This window comes from Manduca sexta, chromosome 11, assembly GCF_014839805.1.
Source record: "Manduca sexta isolate Smith_Timp_Sample1 chromosome 11, JHU_Msex_v1.0, whole genome shotgun sequence".
In the NCBI taxonomy this organism is placed as follows: domain Eukaryota; kingdom Metazoa; phylum Arthropoda; class Insecta; order Lepidoptera; family Sphingidae; genus Manduca; species Manduca sexta.
Genome location: NC_051125.1, coordinates 6,394,707 through 6,413,593, shown reverse-complemented (window position 1 = coordinate 6,413,593; position 18,887 = coordinate 6,394,707). Strand labels below are relative to the sequence as shown.

The following is an 18,887-nucleotide window of genomic DNA, read 5'->3' as shown; positions in this document are numbered from 1 at the left end:
TTAAATAAAAGAATATCGTAGATGTTGAATGAACAAGCTTAGTGATCTGATCAATTTAATGCACCTAATTATTTATAGAAAAATATCTACGACAGTTGAAAAAAAAATGAATGTAATGTGTAAAAAAAAAACAACACTAATCCAGTCCAGGCATAATATGCTGGTAAAGGCGCATTGTTTTAATTAATGTTTATTCATATAGCCGTAATGGTTGAAATTAATGCAATAATTATAGGTATGAAACGCTTCCGTAACCAGTAACCTAATGGTTTTGCCTAATCGGTTAGTCAACATGATTACATAACGAAACTCGTTCTATTTATTTGTCATCGTATAAACACTGTTTTATTACGTATTATGTCTGCTATGAACTATTTATCACCGTTATTGTTTGCGCAATATGAGTAGACAAATGTAATTAAATGCATTGATTCCCTTATCGAGTGCGATACGTGCAGCAAAACCATGTTTGTTTATAATATAATTATTAACTAATGTTATTATGTATTTGCAAGTTACAATGTAGCAATAATTTCCTATTTTAATAATTGTAACGAGGCCGTACTTTGACTATTTTCATAAACTCATTGCAAAGATTATTACTGTATCAATGAATTCGTTTCTGAACTAGACAATTTTAAAAATGTTAAGCGGAGAAGTAAGAGTTATAAAAAATTGCATAATAATTAAACCGTTTACTTTATATTATTCGTTATAAGAAAATTCAAGATGATAGTCATAGTAATAAACTTGGAATAGAGTTATATTTTATTGTGTTTCCCTCTCTTCTCTTCTTTTTTATTTTATGGCTCTACCAATTTCTTCCTGTACGCCTAGTCTAAAATTAAAATGACTGGGATTTTTTTCGGATTATTCATTATTCAATAGCCCATACTTTACAAAAAATGTTTACTCATGAAGGTGCACAAACTTATAACAAAATACCGTCAAGTATAAAAAATGTAAACTATTTCAACACATTCAAAGTAAAACTTGCTCAATATGTTATAGGTAGACAAATACTGATGTTTTCAATACCAATAATACGATGATTGTGTTGGAAGAGCATCTTTGTGCGAATACCGATCAATATTGTATCTACTCCTAAGTAATTAGCAAGCATTCTCATGTAAGCGACTTGTATTGTCTTTTTTGAGAATAAAATTCTTTAAACCCATACATAACAAGACAAATGCATAGTCCCTTAGAATATATAATACGACACCTTACTTTAATTTTTATAAACGTCATATTCTGGAAACTGTATGCTCTGCTGTATTTATAAAAAGAAAAAAGCTACACAAGTAGTTATTCCTTTAGTAATTAATAAAATAATATGGTACCATAGAATTGTTTCCATTTTTGTTTTTTCTCACCCTGGTTGTGGCTTAAAACAAAATTATACTTGCGACTTGCAACATCCTTATGTTATAGCGGTTGTCATTATTGCTGACATATTAAAGTCACTTATATTTTAATACGTGAAGAAATAACTTAGTACCCTTTTTAAGCACATTGTGCGCACTTAGATGTATGAGATTTGGCATAATTAGAGTTAATTTAGAGAAGAGTAAAAAATTAAAATTGTATAATACTTATTATAAATCATTAAATCATATAATCTAATTTCGATTACTAGAACTTAATAATCAATGGAATACGATTCAAAAGTAATTGTCCTAATTACATTTACATATAAATTACCGATATGACATCATTAAGGATAACATTTTAATTAAATCCACAACAACAGTAATTATATAGGGTATAATTGTGGTAAATTAAATTAAATACCGTATATTTGTCTCTATCTTTTCACGCATCCTCTGCAGATGCTTTATTATTTTATTATTCAGATGTTAAAAATTATGACTGCATAAATTTGATTTACAAAAAACAATAAACTTCATATTAGATTTTTCTATACTAGGTTTATTTTCTCATAGTGGAAATACTACATGAATATTAACTTATGTTTCTATTTTAAGCAGTTCGAGCTGTATGTTTGTGAAGGAAATACCTAACCATATCATAAGATTACCACAACAATTGAGTGCGTCGTAATTTTCCTAGCGAGCTAATCACTAACAACACAATGACTACGTAAATGTTTCAGCCATTAATAATTTTCATTTACATACGTGTAGGGCGCTCGGCTGCGTCGCCTGCATGACCGATACGCAGGTCATTGGCCACGTCTTATCACCGTACCTATGTGCGCCTGCGCATTGCATACAATCTTATTTTCTGAGCCGAGGCTAGGTGGAACTAATTAATGTGGGACTAGATCACGTATGAAAAACTGTGCGTGATTAGTTCAACGTACGCAAACATAATACATAGGTACTTATTGATATATTGGTTGGTAAGTATAATTAGTGATTAGTCATAGTATGAATTGCGGTCGCTAATATTTCGTTGGTGGATTATTTTATTGGACGTTTATGTTTATATTATTTCCAGGTAGTCAGATACTAAGTTTCAAAAGATATACCGCGACATTAGGTTTAGAAATCGTTTACGAAAATCCAACAACTAAATATGAAGGCTGAACAAATCTTAAAAAGCACAAATTAAGTAACCACCTGCCTAATTCGAATTTGCGATTTATATTATACATGTATAAGTACTAAGTATTTCTGAATCGTATTGCGAGTCCATCTATTCTTCAGTAGGAAGATAGATACACGATGAAAATGATATTCAGTAGGTATCTTATTTACAAGGAAACGAAGATTATTACTTATATCTTGTGATAATTATGACGCAATCCATAACCTTTAAACTTGAAATCAATTAATTAAAATTTAAGAATAATTATTTTATTTAGGTATGTCATTATTTTACATAATAAATGGAAATGGGGTCAAAATCAATAAGCTTACATTCGAGTGGCTACTGGGAAGGTATCTATATAACACACTCGTTATTCTACTTTAAACTACTTAATACATAAAAGTACCCTCTCTAGCAAACTATGTGGCTGTTTGATCAAGTGTTGGCTTATCAACACAGTGGTCGCTGTTGCGCCGATCAACGAAGTCTTTGTGATACAACCCTGCATGACAACCCCACCGGATGCGAAACGCGACTAACAACAAGCATTGTATGTTAACGTCTGAAATGTCGACACAAACCAGCCCTTAGACTATAAATATTTTATTGTATGAGATAATGCTATGGATTGCAGAACTTATAGGTGTAGGTAAGTGTGTGAGGTAATGATTTTCATACTACATGGTATAAGTTAAGTTGTATTATTAAATTAGCATGTAACTACGTGTTATGTATGTGAGTCTAGATCGAATTATGACAGTCGGTATGCAGCATAGGACTTGCTATTGTTGTTCCCGCTACTGTATTCATGCTATCGTCATTATTCAATTTGACAGGAATTGCAGTTCTTCGACACACAACCAATATTTTTTCTAACAATAATAATAACTAACGAATCGTATCGCAAATTCAAATATTTATAAAGCATATTGAAATTGTAGTACATAGCGCCATCTCTTAGTAACTCAGCGCACTATATTATGATAAATTGTTATTTCATGACAGTATAAAAATTCTTTAAATCAAAATCATATTATTTTAATGATTATAATAAAAGATGGGTTTTTATTTCGTGTGATTATTTATTGTTGTTATTTAATTTTACATCATGTTATTACGTATAAGTAAAATATTTTTTATTGGCAACATTTCTCAGTGATTTTAAGGCCGGCCGCATGCAATTGGAATTAATAATTAAATTACACAACTAGCGTCATAATTGTATGTATATTTCTTTAGCTTAAATCTATTCCTTACTTTGTAACTGTTAAAATAATAAAATCAATAATTATAAAAGCATAATCAATAGGCGGCTATGCCACTATTCAAGATTGGCTTTGCGTGTATTGGAAACTACGAACTAAATACAAATCCAAACATTACTTGGGAATTCACCTCGTTTTTTAAAGTTTAAAGACTGCCTAATTCATATTGACAAGCACTGACAAATGTTACGGATGTTAGCGTTCCTTTTTACGTAGTCTAACATTTGTTACAAATAATTTAAAGACATGGAAATAAATATACTAAATTTAATATATTGGATCCTATTAACTACAGCAAGTAATATGTTAATATATACCATAAAAATCCATAGTATAATGAATAGTAAAAGATAAATATTAAGTACAATAGAGAAAAGAATATATACAATTTTATGAAATTAATTTAGTAGAATGAAACGCCATTTTACTAATCAAAAATCAAAAACAAACTTTTCGTGACGACAAACTGAATTTATTTTATCAACTCAAGGTCAGAACATTTGTATTTTAATCAGTCGGCTTTGCCCCCTTCCCGTCTATCAGCCGCTCACTGGTTTCTGTTTAAAATATACGTTTTATAAATAAGCTACAATGGCTTCCGCAATGTTGAAGTTACTGAAAACTGAAGTAAGTTAGATTGTATTATTTTGGGAATTAAAATAACATACTAGCTTCAAAGCCGTTTATTAATAGAGATATGGGTATCAGTCACTGATAATTTAAATCTAAATTAAAAATAGCATTCCTGTCAGGAATATCTTTCTGTAGATTTTTAAAACAATAACTTACTATTGTTGCTCCAATTTCAAATTCTCGAGAGGTAGGACCGTAAGTAGCCGCGTTATAGACAAACAAGTTGTTATACATCATTCACGCAATTTGTTATTTAAAATCACTCCATTATTCATAACTGATTCTGTTGGGTCGTGTTGCGCAGTAGAATGTTTCATCACGTTTCTTATTGATTCTAAATTCAAATTTATTGATTTTACGCAACAAATCTTCAGTGAAGATGGTTTTATGAATCCCAGTGAGGTAAATGTACAATTTGTAGAGCACATGGTCTCTACTTAGTCCTTTTTGTAGTAAAATAAGGACTACCTATTTAATCATGTATTGCATTAATTAAGTATTTATCAGTTAACACTGCAATTTATGAAATCATATACTTGCATACAATCTACAGTGTAATCCTCAATATTAAGGTTAATATTTAATATTACATTAGTGAATTTATTCTTTTTTGCTATACAAATTAGGGAACTTAATCATATTACATAATATTTAAATCTACATTTTCATGCATTTTATTTACTGGTATTTTTGCTTTGACAACTAAAATCAATGATTGTGGAGTTTAACATAATAATTAACATATATTTACATCATGCTTGTCATCTACTAGTCTCTATATTTATAGATTTAAGTGAGTTACAATATGCAACTATTTAAATATTTTGTTTTACTTATTGGATTTGCTATGTACATCATCAGAGTTAAATTTAAAAATGTTGTCTAAAAATACCTGCTGAGAATTTCAGTATGATCATGAAAAATCATAGCGTATTACCTCTTAGTACCGCTTCAGTAGTATAGGAGGCTCCTTCCAAGCAGTGTCAGTGTATACTAGCTATTTGTGGTTTCCCCCTATGAAAGAACTCTCCTGAATCATGACAAAGAAGTCCCACTTCATTCTTTCCATAGCAATCAACAGTTGAAAGTGAGCATTATCTATTTAAAAATATGACCCAAAAATTCAGATATTTTCAACAGAAACACATAACTAGGATAAAAAGTAGTCTATATGTGAAATTTAAGCATTTATGATATAAGTAATCATAGATGAAAAGCCATCTGCACTATTCTGCTGTCTGCTGGCTGAAATCACTATATCTCCAAAACCAATTAATTTTAATACATGCAAAAATTACACCCAAATCTAGAAATAATGCTCATTGATAACTTCCTGTAATATCAGGATTATTTTTCGATATCTAGAAGTCGAGGATATTACTACAATATATCAAGAGAATTATTTTTAAATTACAGTACAGTTTTTTGTGTTTTTTTGGTATATCTCAAAATTTGGTTTTTGTATAACTGCATTTTAGGCAACAGAAGCCAGTATTATGCATGAGATGGTTGGATATTTTAACTTAGTATGTAAATTTCAAATCAGATTACAACATAAAAGTTGCTATCATAATAATAATATAATCAATGACACTGATCTTGAATTTTATGTATTACAACATTTCATCATTATTGTTTACTGAGTTACATAAACTATTTACTGAGTACCAACATTAATTCATATCTTTCCTTATTTCTCTTCAGCATCAAAACATATCTAATTTATTTCAATCCATTAACTAAAAGTTACTATATTTTAAGTCACCATAAAAGTGGTTTATGTTAGTGAAATATTTTATATTATTGTTTTTTCTGCAATGTAAGGTACAAAGTACTCTTGGCTTAGACATTTTAGTGTCAAGGATGTAAACAGTATCAAAGTTCTTATATTCCCAACCCTGTTTGATACAAATATAATAAATATAGATGACAGCATTTGCCACATTCTCCTTAAATGCTTGCAAATAACTTGACCCACTGGAGTATTTTCAGTTTCATATTCCATCACTAGCGGCATTGTTATGCATTATTCAACCCAACCCATCTTTCACAAAGGTGTTTGTATTTAAAATTGGCACATTGGCCTGGGTATTTGCCAATATCATTTCAATTTATGATTCCATGTTAATTCTTCCTTTTACTGTGTATTTATACTCATATATTGAACATTATGAATTTAATCACATAAAAAAATCTTAATGTTTGTGATAAACCTGATAATTGTTTTTTATGAAACAAAATATTGATAAAACAAGTTATCTTTGTTTTATAATTAATGATAGTTGAAAAAGTCGATAATTTTTGTGGTAGGTATTTGTAAATGCCGGCGTAGCCAGGTGTGGAACCTATATCCTTAATTATTATTCCAGTAAAGAATCATGTTCAGGGTGTCTTATTAAACAATAAAAACTCAGGCTGAGGTAGGTAGTTGAATTAAAAACCAAATGGTGTAATATAATGATAAATATTAAATCACAGCTGCAAACTAAACTAGCTAAATACGAATCAGAAGATTCTACTATTGTGAATTACTTTCAAATAAGTTCTATTATTTGTATTAATGCCAAAAACTAATGCAAGCAGCTACCCCAGATAGTTGTTAAGCTTTCAGAAGCATGATATGTAATTTTGTTACAGTCTCAACTAGTCTTGCGAAGGAAATACAGTAGTGCAGCTCCGGCCACAAAGCTTTACATAGATGGTCAGTATGTTGACTCTAAAACAAGCAACTGGATCGAACTTACCAACCCAGCTACTAATGAAGTTATTGGCAGGTAATCTTTCAATTTATAAAAAAAATGTAATCATATTGTTCTGTATTAATGTTATTTATAGCCAAACGATGGCAAAATTTTTGAAAGCTTATTGCTACCTGATATATCATGGTGGAAAGAAGAAGAAAGTTTAAAAATATTTTTAATACTACTATATATTTAAAATAAGAAAGAACCACTATGCTGATTATATCATTGTTATAATTCGGACGAATGACGTATACACCTTATGTAAACTACGATATGAATATCTATCTAATTTACAAAATTCCATTAAGTAGATTTAAGCCAACTATTCAGTATTCTATTGTCATTATAGCTATAGCTGCGTCCAAACCTGTTTCTTACCAGTTAACATATACTACTTATACAAAAAAATCTACCTAACAGAACATATACAAAAAAGTACATAATATATTTATTAATATCTGCCATGGTGACACGCCCTAATCGCAGATTATTACTCCACCTGTGTTATCGATCGTATTAAATCTGGTATGCCATAACGACCTGATTGCCGATATCGCTATTCTCTTCCATTATCTCGCTTTTGTACGTTGCGTCATATTTTGTGCGGCAAATAAATGATTAAGCTGAAATAAACAATGTTGATATTATTTGCTATTTTATGCTTGTTCAAATTACTTATTTTACAGCAAAATAATTTATATTAGACCCTGTTAATTTAAACATTTAGGCACGTTTATAAAATGAACATGAGTAAGAGAGAACTCTGATATGAAATTTTTTATTTATTTATTTATTATATTTATTGTGGTACATAGGTAGGATTACGGTGTTATACAATGAAAGTGCTAAGTTTCGATCCCGGCCTTGGCATTATATATTTTCTTTTTACTTCTTAATTCCACAAGAGTTTGATACCATGATCAGTCATCATTGATGACGTCATTGAACTTAGGCCTCCCCTAAAGATTTCCAAACGGACCCGTCAAAAGCTGCCACATCCAGCGGGTTCCTGCCACCTTGTTCCATTGAGAACACTATAAATAAAACTATAGTTGCTTATTATTATTTAGTATTATTACACTATATTATGTTGGCAACCATTCGATAGCCACTATTTCGATATTAAGTAATACTTTAACAATGATAACATTCGTGTCGTTTTAACAGACACTTTATTAATTCAAAATATGCAGATAAGAAGGAATCTCACATTGCCGACTTTATCTGTCTTTACTCAAATTTCCTCTTGAGGTCTTACTAGTTTTAACCAGTGAAAACTGCTTATAACAAGTTAAAACAGATTTGCAGAGGTTTTGTTTAGTTTATTTTAATTTTTCCCTGCCATATCTGAAGTTTGAATATTATCATCTTGTGTTGATCAGATAACTGTGTTTAATTTTCTATTTTTATACGTTTCCAATTCTTAAGCAAATGTTACGTACAAATTAAATGAGTTTACAAATATTAAACTGGTTCCCGAATCTTGTATACTAACCTATATTCATTTTTTTATTTTTTTTATTATATTAATAAGTTACGAAATTCGAAATAGTATTTTATGTTTATCTTTTGGGTATTAAAGACACGGCTTGGAAAGCCATGCATTATGTTCTTATTTCTTTATAAAACTTATGAACAAAACACAGTTAACAAATCGTATATTGAAATTAACGGCTTCAGGTAAATACCTTATTGTTAAAGTATTTTTGGTTCTTACCATAGTTTTCTTCATTGCAGGGTACCAGAAGCGACGAAAGAGGAATTGAATGCTGCTCTTGAAGCCGCCAAAAGGGCTTACAAATCATGGAGCCAAACCACTGTAATGACCCGTCAGCAACTCATGTTCAAGTATGGAATCATATTTTATTATCATCATCAGCCTATATCTTTGTCCATTGCTGGACATAAGTCTCTTCCAATATGCGCCATTTTACCCTGTCTTCAGCCATCCAGTTCTTATCAGCGACCTTTCGCAGATCGTCACACCACGTAGCTGGAGGGAGTCCTACACTACGTTTTACGTTTATACATATATGCTTTTCTTTTCTAAGCCCCTAAGAAGTTGGCAGAGCTACAAATAAGAGATTACGGCCGTATTTGTCATCTTAACGTCTGCCACAAATTTCAATTCTGGACGTGTGTTTGCTGGATGTAATATCTTGGAGATTTCCATTGCCTTATCTAGAATTGCACCTAATTCTCATGAATCTGTTATTTATGTCTAGTAAACATGTTGAAATAAAATGGCGAATGTCATATAAAAGCTATTTTCATTCTGTTCAGCATTCGTACGAGACTTTTTTCTTTCCTCAGTCAGTATACGACATCCAATTTGTAGTCAGCTGTACAATACACGTATAAAACTGACATGCTTTTTATGTGTTTCACATATCTTGAAGAATTGACAAAGCACTACTTATATCTAAAAAAAAAACCATCGGCACGACAACCGTTCAATGCCCATATACATACCCTTCAACCATTTATTTATGAAAATTGTCACGGTTATAACTGAAATTCAATCAATGTAATTGATTAAATGATAACTGTCAAACTTAGAAACTAGATATTCATTTCATATCTATGATATCACGGCCTTGCCTTGTAAACTCAATAACGGGATTAATTTAATTGATATATTCGTTTAGATTCGCCCGCATACTGCGAGAGAATCAAAGCAAACTGGCCGCGAAGATTACTGAGGAACAAGGCAAGACATTAGCTGACGCTGAGGGAGATGTGCTTAGAGGAATTCGTAAGTATATTTGTCCTTATTGGATCAGCAAATAAGAGTATAAGCCTTGTGCATGTGGAGATAGTGCGTCATCTGAAACTAGTCCAGTGTAGAAGAATTATGTGCGTGACTGTTTCGCCTTATTCGAATAGGTATTATATTATATATTATACTAGCTTCCGCCCGCAGCTTCGCCCGCGTGGATTTTGGGTTTCAAAAATGGAGAAGGTGCTCAATTTGTCGGGATGTTTTTTTAATTTATGGTGGTATGCAGGTGGTCCGATTGTCCGGTCAGGGTCTGATGATGGGATCCTGGTGAAATCGAAGGAACTTTTAACCATTAAGGTTGCACACGAAATGACGGAAGCTTAAAAAATGGAGTAACTTCTCCCGTTTTCCCAACATTTCCCTTCACTGCTCTGCTCCTATTAATTGTAGCATGATGAAAAGTATACTATAACCAGCACAGGAGTATGACAAATAATTGTACCAAGTTTCGTTAAAATCCGTCCAGTAGTTTTTGTTTCTATAACGGTTATACAGACAGACAGACAAAAATTTTACTAATTGCATTTTTGGCATCAGTATCGATCCCTAATCACCCCCAGTTATTTTGGAAATATATTTCATGTACAGAATTGACCTCTCTGCAGATTTATTATAAGTATAGATATGCAAAAGTAGCTCAAAAATTGACCATAACGAAAACATGCATTTTAAAGTAAAACAAAAGAAATAATATCGTGAAGCCAACCAAATAACTAATGATATATTAAATTTTGTGACTGTTCAATTTAGTCAGGTGCGCGATATCACTTTTGTTGAGTTTCAGAACGCGACATTACATTATTATATTCTGTGCTCCAACGCACACTGCTTTGATGTTAGGAACACACCTACATTGCTTAGACAACAGTGAACTTTATAAAGCTCAAATTGACTCTACGTATTAGTTAGAAAACGTTTGTATGGGAAATAGAAAAATGCTGTTTTGAGGATTTTCCCGGCAATTATTCGAATTTTTCTCACCTTTTAAACCTTCCCTAGACCTCCACGAATAATTCAAGACCAAGATAAGATAAATCCGTTCAGCCGTTCTCGAGTTTTAGCGAGACTAACGAACAGCAATTCATTTTTATATATATAGATTATAATATAGGGTTGCAGAAAAGTTGAAGGTAGTAAGTAGCAAGGGTGAATATGTCTTGAAAGCATCGACATAACATATAAATACTAATAATATACATAAATGCGGTCTGCAAATCTTTTTAATGATCACTAGATTATATATAAATTACGAAAGAGAAGCCGGCAGGGATTGGATTTTATGAACCCTTCGCCACTGTAGGGTTGTCAAATTAAAAAACAAAATAACATGTTTATACATTTTTATACGAATATATTTATTGCTTAACGAGTATACTTTTTTAGTACCTTAGATCAATTGCTTCTTTGAAAAAAGATTGAATAAATAGATAATGCAATATACATGAATATAGTGATGGTTTCTTTCTTATTGGTTAAGAGGATTTGTCAGAAAATACCTCAAGATTTATTACAAATCCCATCCCAAAAAAGGACATGTATTCTTAAATTGACAAGCATCATACTTAGTTCAATCATGGTTATTATAAAAAAACATTTTAGACCGAGTAAACGATAAAAATTCAGTTAACCAACACTTAAAAACATGGATAAAGCTATCTGGTTGAGTTCCAGTGAAACATTTGCTTTGTAGTCAAAAGTAATTTAAAATTTAAAGTCAGCAGTTTACATACATTGCCCGAGTTCGCATCTGAATAGTGTGTAATTACTATAACTGCAGAAAAATAGTAACATGTGGTTTATGGTCGATATATGGCAAATCCTAGAACTGAAGGCTGTTATTAAGTACTTACAAATACAGATGAGCTATAAAGCACTTCAAGCTTAATTCAACTTATGGTTTGATACTAAGTTAAAGAAAGCAACTGAACGTTATTTTAATTGTGTATTATTAAAATATTATTTTTAAAATGTCTTTAGTTAAGTTAGTGATTATAATTTGTCGGTTGTAGATTCCATGGGATATATTTTCAATGTAAAAAGCTTTTTATTTGGTTAACCAGTATATTATGTTAAAACAATAAATGCAAAGGTACATTGAGAGTATTTCTGATACCGAAGATTTTTTATTATCTTATTCTTCTATGTCATTCTCTGCCTACCTTCCAAAGGTAAGATCCATCTATGCACTAATTGATACAGCTGTAAAATTTAAATACATGTTGGTATTGTAGTACGATTATATGTATTAGTTTTATAATTTTTTATTACCTATGAATTATAATCTGTATATCGATCATACGCGTATTGCTTTTCAAGATAATACATTTTATAGAGGTTATCGAAGTTATTAATGTATTACGTGTTCTGTCAAATGTATTATTGATATTATTAATTATTAATAATGCCGTAAGTTACAGACATATATTTTGTCATGTTATATAATAGATTTTGCCTGTAGCTCCGGCCGCATGAATGTCTTTTTCCAGTATAATTATTTTATCGGGATAAAAGTAGCCTATAGCTCAGGAGTAAAACTGTAGTTCCTGAGATTAGCGCCTTCAGAAAGGATACAAAAAAATTCATTAGCTTTTCATATTGTTATACATTTCAACTAATGACAAGAGATATCGGCAGTAAATGCCATATACTAACATCTCTCCTATTTCATATCGAGATACTACAGATTGTATTTGTCCAGTAGGTATTGAAACCAAGACCTTCGTTTCCAAGTTTGTTCCGTGTGGTAGTAACACGTACTGAATGTTAAATTTGTCTTGCAGAGTCGGTAGAGCACTGCTGCAGCATCACGTCGCTGCAGCTGGGAGACAGCATCCAGAACATTGCCAAGGACATGGACACACACAGCTACAAAGTGCCTCTCGGTGTTGTTGGAGGTAAAATACAATATATTCCCGGAATAATGCTCCGTGTTAATTTCTTTGATAAATACAGTCTATCTTTGTGGCAAATTTCATGTTAGTTTGTTTACAAGTTTCTGCGTTAACTTCTAACAAACATATATTTTTGTCTGGTTTAGATAGTAAAGAACTAAAATGATGGCTTGATTTCACCAATCAATGTTAGCAGATAGTATTTTAAGAAGCTCAGCGACATTTTAAAATGTGCAAATTCTGGGGAATATAGTAGAAATATTGCTGCGGGGGTGCACCGGAAACTTTTGAAAGCAAAATTTTTAAAGTGTATGAATTAAAAAAAGTTTGGGAACCTCTGGTCGACAGGTTCTTTCAGCTGTGAAAATATTAAACTTGTAAGTCAACGCGATCAAAAGAAATTACCGTTTATATCGCATATTTTTCTATTTCACATGGGAATAAAAACGTACAGGGTACTTCTCGTTGACCTGGAATTATGAAATTTAGCAAGAAACGACGTCGTACACCACTTGTGAACAAAAATTCTGAAAACCGGAAATATGTATTTAGTTACTTAGATATATTGCTTATCATATTGTACGGAACCCTTGGTGCGCGAGTCCAACACGAACATGTCCGGTTTTTAGAGAAAATTCTCACGTGTGTAGATTTTAGAATTTCTTATGATGTTTTCCTTTACCAATAACACTATTTTAGTTAAAAATAAAAGCAGATGTAGCGTATCGCAAATAAAACGGACTATTCAGTCCGAGGTATCGGGTTGCATTACAAGACTAGACTACGTATTTTTAAAATTAGGAGTACGCATGCGTATAATACTGAAAAGATGTACATAGTATATATATATTTATATATATATACTATATAAATACTATGTACATTTTTCCAGCATTTCATAGCCTTGGACCATTCATGACATATCCGGTGGCAGAGTTAAGGCTGAATTCACAAATTCAAATTATGGTCAGCTAATGCAACCCGATCATGTTATAAACATTTGTTTTTCTAACAAAGCGTTACGGGTTGACCTTTATCAGAAGGTCCGATGCGCCTTGAATTTTTAGGTTATGTTTATCAAACATCCGATTTATCATTTACATCCGTTACGGATTTTGTTTTTGTTATATGTCAATGTACAAAAAAAATATACTGGCTTTAATGGATAGAAAAATCCATACATTATGAATGCGAAAGTAATGTGTGCCTGTATGTTTTTAGGGCCGAACTACTGAACTGATTTTGACAAAATTTGGAGTAAAGATAATTTAAGATCCTGGGAAGGGCATAGGCTACCTTTTATCCCCGGAAAACATATAGCGGGATTTTTATTCTGGCAAAGATTTTTTTATGAGGGCGGCGTCGCCAGCAAAAACTGTAATTATTAAAACATACCAATACAGCGCAATTTAGTATCGATCGTATTTAGTGACGCTTACTTATAACTTAACTATCGGTTATCGCAATATCGGTGCGGATCTATAAGCGTGTGCGCACGTTGAAAGCGGGTTCGATGCGTGTTCGCCGATCTGCACAACCGCTGACGTCAATTATGCTATTTTTAATTATATACCCACAATAATCCTTATGAAAGAATTGAATAAAGTGGTGGAATATGTTTATAAAAAAATATACTCTACTTCTAAGTAAGATAGAATAGTCCCAAATTTTGATTTAATTATTATAATTGAAAGTAATTCACATTTTAAATTTACAGGTGTAGCAGCATTCAATTTCCCAGTGATGATTCCGTTATGGATGTTCCCGCCTGCGCTAGTGACTGGCAACACTTGCATCATCAAGCCCTCGGAGCAGGATCCCGGCGCGACGCTCATGATGATGGAACTGCTGCAGGAAGCCGGCGCTCCACCTGGCGTTGTTAACGTGAGTATTTAGTATATACACACATCGAATTTAGAATCACTTTTCTTGAAGTCGATAAAAAATTTAAGTATGTAAAATGAAAACACCATGTATAAATAGTAAATAGAGGTTGTTTAAAAATATCAACCAATGAGAGAAGATTATATGCTGTGTCTTTTATTTCAAGATATACATAATCATGTTAATGGATAATCATATGAATGGTTCATGTAAACATTGTTAATACCAAAATATAATACTGTAAAATATAACAAAAAATTATGCCACCTACAATATATACCACCTATATTTCTACTTGATAGATAATACACGGTACCCACGACGCTGTGAACTTCATCTGCGACGAGCCGGCCATCAAGGCGGTGTCGTTCGTGGGCGGCGACGGCGCCGGCACACACATCTACCAGAGGGCCTCCGCTGCAGGTATACAGTATACATACACTTTTTAACTGGATATTATGCCGACAAATGTCTGCCAACCAATAAATATAGACTTATTTATCTAGTCTCAGTCGAAAGTAAACCAAATGAATCTAGGCGACGGCATTCGTTCTCGCCTTGATTCCCAGAACAAGCTCAAGCGCAAGCGCAACTAATGCTTCCATATTTCTCCAAGTCTTTAATCAATCAAACTTTGGTTTGTTAGGGGCGAAACTATCGCAATATCAAACACAAAATTACAATCCAAGCAAAAACAGAGGGGTTTTTGTTTCGAACCTAAAAATTTTATTGAAATGTAGGATCAATTGATATATTAAATAGGTCGTCAATAGTATTCAACTTGTACATTAGAACAACCTAACCATAATGTTAGTCATCGTAATGTGTTGGAAGCTGATCGTCCTTCGTCTATTTTTGAATTAACTGGACGCTAGCAAACATATGTGAATGCGCAAATCTGAATTTTCTATAAACCCGTTGACCTTGAATAAAAATAGTTTCTTCTCTGGCGGGGAATGTAACGTTCTCAAAGATTTGATATTATGATGCGTATATGAATAGTTCCTATTATATTTCTGAATTCGATTATAATAATAGTGTATTTAATTTGAAAAATTTGACAGAAAAATAAATAAAATATTTTTTTTTTTACTTAGTTTGGACCAAAAATATAAAAAAAAAAATATTATTTCATGTTTTAATAGGATATTTTCGAAATTCCCTCATATCAGATTTAGACACTGCATATCGGATCATAATATACATGAATCCGTTCCTAAATTTATTGAGAACAGAGTGAAATATGCCACCTATTACATAAAGTATTAAAAATATATATTTCTTTTGCATAAATAAAAACATAACTTTTGTCCTAGTCAATCTAAAAATTATGCCATTTTTAGCTTGACTAGAAAAATAAAACAGGGGTGTCTCTTTTACTTTAAGTTTATGGATATCATTGTCAGGCTATAAACATAAAATTGTTTGCTTGTTGCAGGCAAGCGTGTGCAGAGCAACATGGGTGCTAAGAACCACGGCGTGATCATGCCCGACGCCAACAAGGAGCACACCCTCAACCAGCTGGCCGGCGCCGCCTTCGGGGCCGCCGGCCAGCGCTGCATGGCGCTCAGCACCGCCGTCTTCGTCGGTACGTACACTCGCTCACACAACCAGCTCGCCGGCCAGCGCTGCATGGCGCTCAGCACCGCCGTCTTCGTCGGTACGTACACTCGCTCACACAACCAGCTCGCCGGCCAGCGCTGCATGGCGCTCAGCACCGCCGTCTTCGTCGGTACGTACACTCGCTCACACAACCAGCTCGCCGGCCAGCGCTGCATGGCGCTCAGCACCGCCGTCTTCGTCGGTACGTACACTCGCTCACACAACCAGCTCGCCGGCCAGCGCTGCATGGCGCTCAGCACCGCCGTCTTCGTCGGTACGTACACTCGCTCACACAACCAGCTCGCCGGCCAGCGCTGCATGGCGCTCAGCACCGCCGTCTTCGTCGGTACGTACACTCGCTCACACAACCAGCTCGCCGGCCAGCGCTGCATGGCGCTCAGCACCGCCGTCTTCGTCGGTACGTACACTCGCTCACACAACCAGCTCGCCGGCCAGCGCTGCATGGCGCTCAGCACCGCCGTCTTCGTCGGTACGTACACTCGCTCACACAACCAGCTCGCCGGCCAGCGCTGCATGGCGCTCAGCACCGCCGTCTTCGTCGGTACGTACACTCGCTCACACAACCAGCTCGCCGGCCAGTGCTGCATGGCGCTCAGCACCGCCGTCTTCGTCGGTACGTACACTCGCTCACACAACCAGCTCGCCGGCCAGCGCTGCATGGCGCTCAGCACCGCCGTCTTCGTCGGTACGTACACTCGCTCACACAACCAGCTCGCCGGCCAGCGCTGCATGGCGCTCAGCACCGCCGTCTTCGTCGGTACGTACACTCGCTCACACAACCAGCTCGCCGGCCAGCGCTGCATGGCGCTCAGCACCGCCGTCTTCGTCGGTACGTACACTCGCTCACACAACCAGCTCGCCGGCCAGCGTTGCATGGCGCTCAGCACCGCCGTCTTCGTCGGTACGTACACTCGCTCACACAACCAGCTCGCCGGCCAGCGCTGCATGGCGCTCAGCACCGCCGTCTTCGTCGGTACGTACACTCGCTCACACAACCAGCTCGCCGGCCAGCGTTGCATGGCGCTCAGCACCGCCGTCTTCGTCGGTACGTACACTCGCTCACACAACCAGCTCGCCGGCCAGCGCTGCATGGCGCTCAGCACCGCCGTCTTCGTCGGTACGTACACTCGCTCACACAACCAGCTCCGCTGTCGCTAGTCTACATTATTATACTGATCCGTTTGAAACCGGATATGTACAGGCTGATCCAGGGACGTGACAAATCTGGGTCATTGGTCAATACACCTTGTGTACGCTATCCGGGCAGATTTATTTATATCCGCCCGGGTATTAACCCTACCTCGATTTGTTGTAGCGACGGCGTTCCTCCCAGCAAAACGGCACGCTAACCGTTTTTAGAAGCTATCTATTCGAAATTATAATTTTTTACATAAATAATCTCTACTCTGGTTGTTACAAAAATCTTTACTTTGGTTACTACAGAAATCTCTGCTTTGGTGGTTTAAAAATCAAAAATCCTTAAAATGTTTATAAAAACTCGTAATTTATATTTATTGGTTTAACCCTTAGGTGAGGCAAAGGAATGGATCCCAGACCTAGTGAACCGCGCTCAGGGTCTGAAAGTGAATGCTGGCCACGTTCCCGGCACTGATGTTGGTCCCGTCATCTCAGTCAAGGCTAAGGAGAGGATCCTGAGGCTTGTGGAATCAGGTAAAGATTAATCGTATCATTAGCTTGTGGCAGGGAACTATGGACAGAAAGTAAAAATTGTAGTAAAATATATATATATTTTTAAAAACTACTACAATTTTTACTTTGAATTCGAAATAAATTCGAAAATGGATATATATATCCATTTTCAAAAATATTTCATTTCCTCAAAATTGCGTACATTATAATTATTCAATTATTGTCTTATAATATTACTGTCATTTCCGTGTAAGTGGTTTCCCTGTATTTCCTTGAGAATTATTTCTTGAAATTTGTTCTTAATCATTTTCATATTTAGTTGCACAATATACCATTTAATAATATAAAACATTTCGTTGCGCAGGAGTCAAAGAAGGCGCAAAGGTTGTTCTCGACGGTCGCGGCATTAAAGTGCCCGGTTTCGAAAAGGGCAACTTTGTAGGACCGACCATTATTACCGACGTGAAACCTTCCATGGAGTGCTACAAGGAAGAGATCTTCGGCCCCGTGCTTGTCTGTTTGTTCGTCGACACATTAGACGAGGCCATACAAATGATCAATGCGAACCCCTACGGCAATGGAACGGCCATCTTCACCACGAACGGAGCCACCGCCAGGAAGTTCGCAAACGAAATCGATGTAGGACAAGTGGGAGTGAATGTGCCCATTCCAGTGCCCTTATCTATGTTCTCCTTCAGTGGTACAAGGGGCAGCTTCTTGGGAACAAATCACTTCTGTGGAAAGCAAGGAATCGATTTCTACACTGAGTTGAAAACGGTTGTATCGTTCTGGAGGCAGAGTGATGTGTCTCACACGAAAGCGGCGGTCTCCATGCCCACTCAACAATAATGTTAATGTT

At 34.8% G+C, this 18,887-nt stretch overlaps 1 protein-coding gene across 1 annotated transcript; it reads left to right on the top strand.

The window, feature by feature from the left end:
• Positions 1–4,242: 4,242 nt before the first annotated feature.
• Positions 4,243–18,877, top strand: LOC115441793 (probable methylmalonate-semialdehyde dehydrogenase [acylating], mitochondrial). The gene is made up of 10 exons (XM_030166702.2): positions 4,243–4,448; positions 7,092–7,228; positions 8,936–9,046; positions 9,847–9,953; positions 12,761–12,874; positions 14,589–14,755; positions 15,058–15,178; positions 16,194–16,343; positions 17,909–18,049; positions 18,393–18,877. The coding sequence occupies exons 1-10, from the start codon at positions 4,413–4,415 to the stop codon at positions 18,875–18,877; spliced, it is 1,569 nt and encodes a 522-aa protein (XP_030022562.2). The 5' UTR covers positions 4,243–4,412.
• Positions 18,878–18,887: the final 10 nt, after the last annotated feature.

Bases quoted from the DNA above. Each gene is read 5' to 3' on its own strand.
- LOC115441793 (XM_030166702.2), top strand. From the start codon at position 4,413: ATGGCTTCCGCAATGTTGAAGTTACTGAAAACTGAA. The intron at 9,047-9,846 runs GTATGGAATCAT...ATATTCGTTTAG, and splicing joins CGTCAGCAACTCATGTTCAA to ATTCGCCCGCATACTGCGAG. The intron at 18,050-18,392 runs GTAAAGATTAAT...TTCGTTGCGCAG, and splicing joins CCTGAGGCTTGTGGAATCAG to GAGTCAAAGAAGGCGCAAAG.